General features: G+C 39.9%; 1 protein-coding gene and 1 long non-coding RNA gene across 3 annotated transcripts in view; one reads left to right on the top strand and one right to left on the bottom strand.

Annotated features, from left to right (window-relative positions):
- Positions 1-3,002: 3,002 nt before the first annotated feature.
- LOC110308688 (uncharacterized) lies at positions 3,003-4,169 on the bottom strand. Its single transcript, XR_002379597.3, has 3 exons — positions 4,049-4,169; positions 3,760-3,811; positions 3,003-3,354 (listed from the first exon to the last, which is right to left on the bottom strand). It is a non-coding gene; the product is annotated as an uncharacterized LOC110308688 (long non-coding RNA).
- Positions 4,170-6,617: 2,448 nt separating this feature from the next.
- LOC110307975 (estradiol 17 beta-dehydrogenase 5-like) overlaps positions 6,618-10,348 on the top strand; it is a 35,616-nt gene continuing 31,885 nt past the window's right edge. The window contains exon 1 of one of the 2 annotated variants that reach the window (XM_029484977.2): positions 6,618-6,760. In XM_029484977.2, coding sequence (XP_029340837.1) covers positions 6,677-6,760 — 84 coding nt within the window. In that variant the 5' untranslated portion in view covers positions 6,618-6,676. The remainder of the gene's footprint in view (positions 6,761-10,348) is intronic. The other variant, XM_021180290.3, reaches the window with a different exon arrangement.

Raw genomic sequence — 10,348 nt, 5'->3', positions numbered from 1 at the left:
CTGAGTTTGGATCCATCCGAGTTTATTGAATTTGTGTCTTGGTTTCAGGTTTATGAGATCGTGGGTTCGAGTCGCACCTCGTGCCTTGATTTTACATCTGGCAGAGTGAGGAACGAGTGTGCTTCTCTGGTTTTGGTCGTCTAGGTAGAGGTGGATGACGGTGTTTGTAGACAATGGGGTGATGGGGTTTTCTGAAATGCGTGCGGTCTGTATTTGCAGCTGTCCTTTTGGGCTGTGAGGACCGGAGGACTGTGGTCAGCAGACGTTCTAGGACCACAGGCTGTGGCCCTGGGGGACGCCCTGGGAAGTAAGGAGAGCCAGGGATGCCTGGCCATCTCTGGGGATCGGTCAGAGGGACCCAGTTCTGTTGAAGCGGAAGCTTCCCCCTCCAAAATCGTCTAATTCTTTTGCCTGCTTGTGGAGGACAAGAAAGGGTCGAGTGTGTCTGTATCTGTTGGTTTCTGTTTTGTGTGTTTTTGTGTATGTGTTTAGAGCTATGTGAAAATCTAGAGAAGCAAAGGTAATTCTCATAGGTGCTTTAATACCCTGACTAGAGATAGTTTACACCTGAGATGTGAGAGACTGGTTTATGAGAAAAGCAGTACTCTCCAACTATCTGGGAATAATTTGGTAATAAAATAAAATAAACAGTATCAATTGGTCTTTAGAGCCCTGCACCTGTAGTTAGGAATCTAGTGTGGCTGGAGAAGCCCTACTAGGAGCTGATTATAAATGCTGCTCTTATAGGGACCAGCAGCTTCTCAAGTTCTATGGTAAGGGAACAGATGGCTGTTTTTCCTACAAAAATCTCTGTGCTTGTGATTATTGGATTCATCAGGTGACAAGGTGCTCCTCTCTTGAAATTACAGCTAGAAAAATTAAGAATTTTATTTGGTTTAAATGGGCAAATGTATACGGCCATTTCATTTTTGTTTCTAAATAATTTCAAAAGTATAAATATGTTTTTAGATGTCTTGGTTATAGAGTATGATTAGAAATTTGTAACATTGGTAACAAAAAGTTGGCTTAAAGCTGGTAACTCTGGGTTAGAGTAATTCAGAACATGTGGCATGAGCCAACCCATGGGAACAGGTCTCTAAAGATATACCTGAATTGTTTTTAAAGTTCATTTTTAAAGAAAATAGATTGTTTACACTGTTAAAATTGGGTTTTGCTTCTCAAAATTGTGGTTATATAAAGCCTCCTGAGTGGCCTAGTCCACAACCTTCCCCTTATCCATAGCCTCAACCCCCGCCAATGGAGAACCCTGAACCCCTCAGGGTGGCGAGAGGAGGACTGCTGTGGGTACAAGGAGCTGCAGAGCACAGAGTCCGGGCGGACGGACTCTGGGGGACCCGCCCAAAGTTTAACCCTTCAGTACTGGTCATTTTCCTCTGCTGGTATTTATAACTGAAAAACTAACCACCCCGTTCTCAGGATCCCCAACGCCTCACAGGGTTGGTGGAGTTCCTTATGTTCTCTCATCAGCCTACTTGGGATGATTGTCAACAGCTGTTGCAGATGCTCTTAACAACCTAAGAGCGAGAGAGAATTCTGTTAGAGGCTAGAAAAATAGCCCGGAAGCCAGCAGCGGTCTACACAGCTACAAAATGAGATGGACATGGGATTCCCTTTGACTTGCCCCAGTTGGGACTGCAACATGGCTGAAGATAGGGAGAGCTTAAAAATCTATCACCAGGCTCCGGTCTCCAAGGTGCCTCAAGACAGGCCCACTAATTTGGCTAAGGTAAGAGGTAATGCAGGGGCCAATCGAACTTCCCTACATTGTGCATGCAGGCCCCAAAGCTCAGGACAGGTCAAGAGAATGAATAGAACCATTAAGAGACCCTTACCAAATTGACAGCGGAGACTGGCGCTAATGATTGGATACCTCTCCTACCCTTTATGCTCTTCAGGGATAGAAACACCCCTGGACAGTTTAGACTGACTCCCATATAAATTACTCTACAGGGGGCCTCCCTCCACTGGTAAAAATAGCCTTTGTACATAGTGCTGACATGCTTCTTTCCCAGCCTTTGTTCTCTAGGTTCAAGGTGCTTCAGTGAGTGAGACAGCAAGCAAAAAAAGCAGCTCCAGAAGGCCTACTCAAGAGAAGAAGACCTGCTAGATGTCTCCACACAGAAAACCTTGAGACTCTGGTGGAAAGGCCCTTATCTTGTACTCTTGACCACCCTACTTTCTACCTTTATGGGGACCCCTTTTGATTTTGCTTCTGCTTTTAATTATAGGTCCATGTGTGTTAAATAGACAAGTCACCTTTATTAGAACAAAAATTAGTGCAGTGTGGCTTTTAGTTTTGAGACAACAGTGCCATGCCCTAAAGGATCAAGTATGTCAGGGAGAAGATAGTGTCTAGTTCTAAGATTAGAACTACTAACAAGTAGAAGTGGGGAATGAAAGAAGTAAAATGTAAAAACAAAATTCCAGGCCTTTAGGCCCAAGTTTGGGAATGGGGCCTTTGTGGCTCAGTTCTCCAAGGTGTGCTGGTCATAAAACAGATAGCGACATTCCTTCCTCCACCCACCTGCTTCCTGGGTTCAAAGAGTGTTCATTCAAAGAATGGCACCCTGACCATTACCAGAACCTGCAATGCAAATGTGCTATTGTTAGGGGTTCTTAGATTGTTAGGGGCTCTTAGAAACTGTCTTGAGAGATAACCTGACACTTGTGACTTTGCACTTCCTTGTGACTCTTAACTGGTATCTTTGGTATCTTCCAACAACACCCTCCCCACTTCCTTGAGTTGTGGTTTCTTCCTTTAAATACCCCCTTATCCAGCTACTTGGTGCACCACGGTCCTCTACCTCTGTGTGATGTATGGCCGTGGGCCTGAGAGCGCTCTTGAATAAAAATCCTCTTGCAGTTTGCAGCAAGAGTTGTTGGTGATTTTGGGGTGTCGCCTCTCCTGAGTCAGAATGTGGGAGAGTTCTCACGTTGTGGATCTTTCAGCAGCACGAGATAAAAACGGAGCTAGACAGTCATCCTGATCAAAGCTCAATTTTACTATTCTGCACGCAGTTATAAAGCAGGGGAAAGGGGCCTGATTCCTGCCAAATAATCTTGGGGTCCAGTAGCAGGGTGACCACGTGATGGCTTCAGAACAGCAAAGCAGCAAGCTCCAGCAGTGGGCGTGGCAGAACGATTGAGCAGCAAGCTCCACCCCTGAGCAAGCAGGTTTCAGGCTGGGGGAGGGGAGACTACAGGAGACCCCTCTTAGAGGTCACTGAGTCATTCTAAACTGGTGGTGAGGTCCCAGTGGCTCTCAACACTGTGGGCATTCCTTGTGTCTTGTAGATCCAGCATTAACGTCTGACATTCCAAGAAGCACAGATTCTGCACAAAGTGGATATCAGAGTGATAATGTAAGGAGTAAGTAACAAGAATAGTTTTACCAAAGAGAGTGAGATACCACATCCTGTTTGCCTGTTACACTGACCTGAGTGTACCCTTAGAAAACTGAATGTACCACAGACCCAGGACAGTTTTAGAACTTATATGCTCTCCAGCAACTTAGTATGAATTTATATACAAGCATTGTTTTATTAAAAGTATAAAATATAATAATAGAAAAGAAAAGAATTTTCCTACAGCCTGATCTTAGGGAGGTATTTTCTTAATTAACATACCCTCCTCTCAAATGACTTTATCTTTTGTCAAGTTGATATAAAACTACCCAGCCCATGAGTAAGAACAGCACATTTTTGAAGAAGGATAAGCACTTTAAAAATATATACTCACTATCAGTGTTGATCAGGCAATGCTCTTGCTGGCTTGATTTCATTTTTTCGACCTAATTGTGATGGAGAGAAATGAAAGGGAAAACTAGTACCCACAATAATCTAGGGCTAGGCTCATAGAACAGTCCATCATGCTGACTGCCATCTGCCTTTTACTTGCACAAGGGATAACTAAAAACTGCTAAGACAGAGAACCAGGTTAGCCCTGAAGAATCATATAAGAATTCAATAACTGGACCTACTCAAGCTCTGTATTCCTTTTAACCCTCAACCCCATCTGCTATCATTACCTCTTGAGGTGTAGAGATACCAAACTCCAGTATAGGGATAAAGTGAGCATGACTTAGTCACACTGTCTGCTGCTTAGAATTCATGCCTTGGCATTCCTCTAACTGACTGAGAAGATATGGCTCTGGCTTCATTCCCAGGACAACAAATAAATTCTTGGACTTGTCCCCACTGTCCTTGTAATGAGTAACCCATGCTGTTTGAGGAATAAATGAAAGCAGCTTTGCACACATAAAAAGGAAACTGATACAAATTCTGTTATAAATTTCTATGATTTATTGTTATTTTATATTTATAGGTTTTTTCTACATCTATGTCATGTACTACATGCATGACTGATGCTGATGGAGGTCAGAGAATTGCAGGCAAACCTGTGAAACTGGAGTTACTGATAGTTGTTAGCTGTCATGTTGGTTTGATGATCAAGCCCAGGACTTCTGGAATAGCAGCTAACACTCTTAAACTATGAGCCATCTCTCCAGCTCCAAATTTTCAAGAATGGGAAATTGTTAAGATACATAAAAATCTGGAATGCAGCTCACTAGCAAGAAGCTTACCTAGTGTGTGTACCATGCTGGGCAAATTCTGAACACCATAGAGAAATCAGAAGAGAAAGGAAGGGGAGCATAGAGTGAGGAGAGAAAGAGAATGGAAGGAAGGAGGCTACTGATGATTCCAAACCACTAATTTTTTAATAATACATCCTGGTTAGAATCCCCCATGTATTTTTTAAATTATTAGAAATGAATGAACTATGCTTATGATATGTTAGACTATAAAATGCCATATACCTGTGTCGTTATTAGATTCATGGTGGTGTTGTTAATTATGTTTCTTCTTATTAAAGCAATTACCTATTTTATGAAACACACTTGTTCATATGTATATATACAAATAATTTAAACAGTATTAAACATTAAAATAAATTATCTTCAAACTTCACAGGGAAGTTTTTAATTGTGCACTTTGTAATTTTCTTGTTACAGTTGTATCCACAACTTTACGACCAAATTCAAAGGCCTATGATCAAACAAGAAAAGATCAATACATTGAAACTTCAGTACAGTTGAATTATTTATCTTAATTATTTTGTTTTGGTAGTGATGATATTCTGCACTTACATAAAAATATATTCAGGAAACTCTTTAAATGGGAATTTTTTTCATCATGGAAACTCATTTCTCTTGACAAAGTTAAAGTGAATAATTCTTTTTTCTTCAAGTCTCAGTCAATTTTAGGCAAAACTGTATATTTCCTTTTATTGTCCATTCCCTTTCTGATGTTAAGATCTCCAGGAAGGGTCCATGTCTTTGTCTAGCATGATACTATCCTAAAAGTTAGGACTGACAGTTATAGGCAAGTAGATAAGGTAGATCTCTATGAAACAATAAATTTGGGGCAATAGATGTGAAATAGATATGAATTGATAACTTGGAGACTTAGGCCAACTCTGTTAGACAGCAGATTCCTTTCCTAATATTTTCCAGAAGTTAACAAGCTGGAAATCATTCCAATATATGTCACAACGAAGCCATAAGCACTCAAATGCATTTTGTGAGTTTCAAAATATCATTAATAGCTTTATGAATCTTTTGTGTATGTTGCAAATTATCCTTGTTAAAAAGTACTTTGGACACAGCTTTCATATTTTAGTAACGTGATGATTCGCACAACGTATCTTTAAGAACTGCACCAGTGTCACAGGCTATTCTAAGGAGATACACAGAAGGAAGATATAGGATGTACTTCACAAATGCGCATGTGTTCAGTTCTCTAATTTTTTTCAGTTCTAACACTTGAGGACAGTTTATTTAATGTTTAATAGAATTTTAATTCTTTGTATACATGTATGAAACAAGTGTGTTATATGATAGGCAATTGCTTTAACAAGAAGAATCTTTATAACAACAAAGCTAATAAAGAAATAGGTATGTGCCAGTTCATAGTCTGAGATATAATCAGCATAGTTCATTCATTTTTTAATAATTTAAAAGAACACATGGTTGCTTCTAATGAGGATGTATTATAAAAAATTAGTGGTTTGGAATCATCAGTAGCCTTACCCTTCTGTTCTCTTTCTCCCTTGCTTTCTGCTCCCTTTCCTTTCTCTTCTGAATTCTCTATGGTGTTTGAAATGAAACTAGCATTATAGACACAAGATAGGCAAAGTTTTTTATACTGAGCTGCATCCCAGCTATTTAATTATCTTAAGAATTTCTCATTCATGAAAAAATGGGGCTTGAGAGTGATGACTCAGAGATTAAGAATGTTGGTTAATACTCCAGAGGTCCTGGATTTAATCATCAACACCCACAGGGCAGTTAATAACTATCAGTAACTCCAGTTTCAGAGGACTGTATGCACTTTTCTGACCTCCATCAGCATCAGTCATGCATATAATATATGACTTAAAACTTACAAACATAAAATAACAAAAAATAAATCACAAAAGTTTAAAACAATTTCTTCCAGTTTCCTCTTCATGCGTGCAAAGCTGCTTTCATTTCTTCTGTCAAATTGCATTGGTTACTCATTACAAGGACATCTAGGACAAGGGTAAGCCTTTTTTTGTTTTCTGTCCTGTGAAAGAAGCCAGCGCAGTATCTTCTCAGTTAGAGGACTGAGAAGCCATGAATTCCAAGGAGCAGACAGTTCGTCTAAATGATGGTCAATTCATTCCTATACTCGGGTTTGGTACTTCTGCATCTCAAGAGGTAATGATAGCAGTTGGGGTTGAGGGTTAAAACATATAGAGAGTTTGAGTAGGTGCATCATTGAATTCTGATATGGTTCTTCAGGGCTAACCTGGTTCTCTTTTTAGCAGTCTAGAGTTATTCCTTTTGCAAGTAAAAGTCAGATGACATTCAGCATGATGGACTGATCCAAGAGCCTAGCTCGAGATTATTGTGGGTACCAGTTTTCCCTTCCATTTCTCTCCATCCCAATTAGGAAGAAAGAAAGAAAGAAAGAAAGAAAGAAAGAAAGAAAGAAAGGAAAGGAAAGGAAAGGAAAGGAAAGGAAAGGAAAGGAAAGGAAAGGAAAGGAAAGGAAAGGAAAGGAAAGGAAAGGAAAGGAAAGGAAAGGAAAGGAAAGGAAAGGAAAGGAAAGGAAAGGAAGGAAAGAAAGAAAGAAAGAAAGAAAGAAAGAAAGAAAGAAAGAAAGAAAGAAAGAAAGGAAGGAAGAAAGAAAGGAAGGAACAAAAGCAAGAAAGCAAGAAAGCAAGCAAGCAACCAACCAAGCAAGCAAGCAAGCAAGCGAGAGAGAGAGAGAGAGAGAGAGAGAGAGAGAGAGAGAGAGAGAGAGAGAGAGAGAGAAAGAAAGAAAGAAAGAAAGAAAGAAAGAAAGAAAGAAAGAAAGAAAGAAAGAAAGAAAGAAAGGAAAGTAATCAAGCTAGCAAGAACACTGCCTGATGAAATCTGATACTGAGTATATTTTTGAAAAGTACTTCACCTGCTTTAAAACTGTGTTGTATTTTTTTTCTCATGTGTTGAGTAGTCTTACCTCAAGTTGACACAAGCTAAAGTCCTTTGAGAGGGGGGTATGTCCATTAGGAGAATAACTCCATAATATTAGGTTTCAGAAAATTTTCTTTTTTTTCTTTTTAAATATTTTTAATAGGTATTTTCCTCATTTATATTTCCAATGCTAACCCAAAAGTCCCCCATACCCTCCCCCCCTCGCCTACCCACCCACTCCCACATTTTGGCCCTGGTGTTCCTCTGTACTGGGGCATATAAAGTTTGCATGACCAACGGGCCTCTCTTTCCAGTGATGGCCGACTAGGCCATCTTTTGATACATATGCAGCTAGAGTCAAGAGCTCCGGGGTACTGGTTAGTTCATATTGTTGTTCCACCTATAGGGTTGCAGATCCCTTTAGCGCCTTGGGTACTTTCTCTAGCTCCTCCATTGGGGGCCATGTGATACATCCAATACCTGACTGTGAGCATACACTTCAGTGTTTGCTAGGCCCTGGCAGAATCTCACAAGAGACAGCTATATGAGGGTCCCTTCAGCAAAATCTTCCTAATGTATGCAATGGTGTCAGCGTTTGGAGGCTGATTATGGGATGGATCCCTGGATATGGCAGTCTCTAGATGATCCATCCTTTTGTCTCAGCTCCAAACTTTGGCTATGTAACTCCTTCCATGGGTGTTTTCTTCCCAAATCTAAGAAGGGGCAAAGTGTCCACACTTTGGTCTTCATTGTTCTTGAGTTTCATGTGTTTCACAAATTTTATCTTATATCTTGGGTATTCTGAGTTTCTAGGCTAATATCCACTTATCAGTGAGTAGATATCATTTGAGTTCTATTGTGATTGGGTTACCTCACTCAGGATGATGTCCTCCAGGTCCAACCATTTGCCTAGAAATTTCACAAATTCATTCTTTTTAATAGCTGAGTAGTACTCCATTGTGTAAATGTACCATATTTTCTGTATCCATTCCTCTGTTGAGGGACATCCGGGTTTTTTCCAGCTTCTGGCTATTATAAATAAGGCTGCTATGAACATAGTGGAGCATGTGTCCTTCTTACCAATTGAAACATCTTCTGGATATAGGCCCAGGAGAGGTATTGCAGGATCCTCCAGTAGTACTATGCCCGATTTTCTGAGGAAATGCCAGGCTGATTTCCAAAGTTGTTGTACAAGATTACAATCTCACCAACAATGGAGTAGTGTTCCTCTTTCTCCACATCCTTGCCAGCATCTGCTGTCACCTGAATTTTTGATCTTAGCCATTCTGACTGGTGTGGGGTGGAATCTCAGGGTTGTTTTGATTTACATTTCCCTGATGACTAAGGATGCTGAACATTATTTTAGGTGCTTTTCAGCCATTCGATATTCCTCAGATGAGAATTTTTTGTATAGCTCTGAGGCCCATTTTTTAATGGGGTTATTTGATTTTCTGGAGTCTACCTTCTTGAGTTTTTTATATATATTGGATATTAGTCCCCTATGTGATTTAGGATAGGTAAAGATCCTTTCCCAATTTGTTGGTGGCGTTTTTGTCTTATTGACAGTGTCTTTTGCCTAACAGAAACTTTGCAGTTTCATGATGTCCCATTTGTCAATTCTTGATCTTACAGCACAAGCCATTGCTGTTCTATTCAGGAAATTTTTTTCCCCTGTGCCAATATCTTCAGGCTTTCCCCCACTTTCTCCTCTATAAGTTTCAGTGTCTCTGGTTTTATGTGGGGTTCCTTGATCCACTTATTTGACCTGAGTACAAGGAGATAGGAATGGATCAATTCGCATTCTTCTACATGATAACCACCAGTTGTGCCAGCACCATTTGTTGAAAATGCTATCTTTTTTCCACTGGATGGTTTTAGCTCCCTTGTCGAAGATCAAGTGACCATAGGTGTGTGGGTTCATTTCTGGGTCTTGAATTCTATTCCACTGGTCTACTTGTCTGTCGCTATACCAGTACCATGCAATTTTTATCACAATTGCTCTGTAGTAGAGCTTTAGGTCAGGCATGGTGATTCCACCCAGATTCTTTTATCCTTGAGGATAGTTTTTGCTATCCTAGGTTTTTTGTTATTCCAGATGAATTTGCAGATTGCTCTTTCTAATTTATTGAAGAATTGAGTTGGAATTTTGATGGGGATTGCATTGAATCTGTAGATTGCTTTTGCAAGATAGCCATTTTTACAATGTTGATCCTGCCAATCCATGAGCATGGGAGATCTTTCCATCTTCTGAGATCTTTAATTTCTTCCTTCAGAGACTTGAAGTTCTTATCATACAGATCTTTCACTTCCTTAGTTATAGTCATGCCAAGGTATTTTATATTATTTGTGACTATTAAGAAGGGTGTTGTTTCCCTAAGTTCTTTCTCAGCCTGTTTATTCTTTTGTAGAGAAAGGCCATTGACGTGTTTGAGTTAATTTTATATCCAGCTACTTCACTGTAGCTGTTTATCAGGTTTAGGAGTTCTCTGGTGGAATTCTTAGGGTCACTTATATATGATATCATATCATCTGCAAAAAGAGATATTTTGACTTCTTCCTTTCCAATTTGTATCCCCTTGATCTCCTTTTGTTGTCGAATTGCTCTGGCTAGAACTTCAAGTACAATGTTGAATAGGTGGGGAAAAAGTGGGCAGCATTGTCTAGTCCCTGATTTTAGTGGGATTGCTTCCAGCTTCTAACCATTTACTTTGATGTTGGCTTCTGGTTTGCTGTAGATTGCTTTTATAATGTTTATGTATGGGGCTTGAATTCCTGATCTTTCCAAGACTTTTATCACGAATGGGTGTTGGATTTTGTCAAATGCTTTCTCAGCATCTAAGGAGACGA

Source organism: Mus caroli, unplaced genomic scaffold, assembly GCF_978045245.1.
Source record: "Mus caroli unplaced genomic scaffold, Mus_caroli_1 scaffold_15, whole genome shotgun sequence".
Classification (NCBI taxonomy): domain Eukaryota; kingdom Metazoa; phylum Chordata; class Mammalia; order Rodentia; family Muridae; genus Mus; species Mus caroli.
Note: the sequence above shows the minus strand (reverse complement) of the source record. Positions and strands in the feature narration are given on the sequence as shown.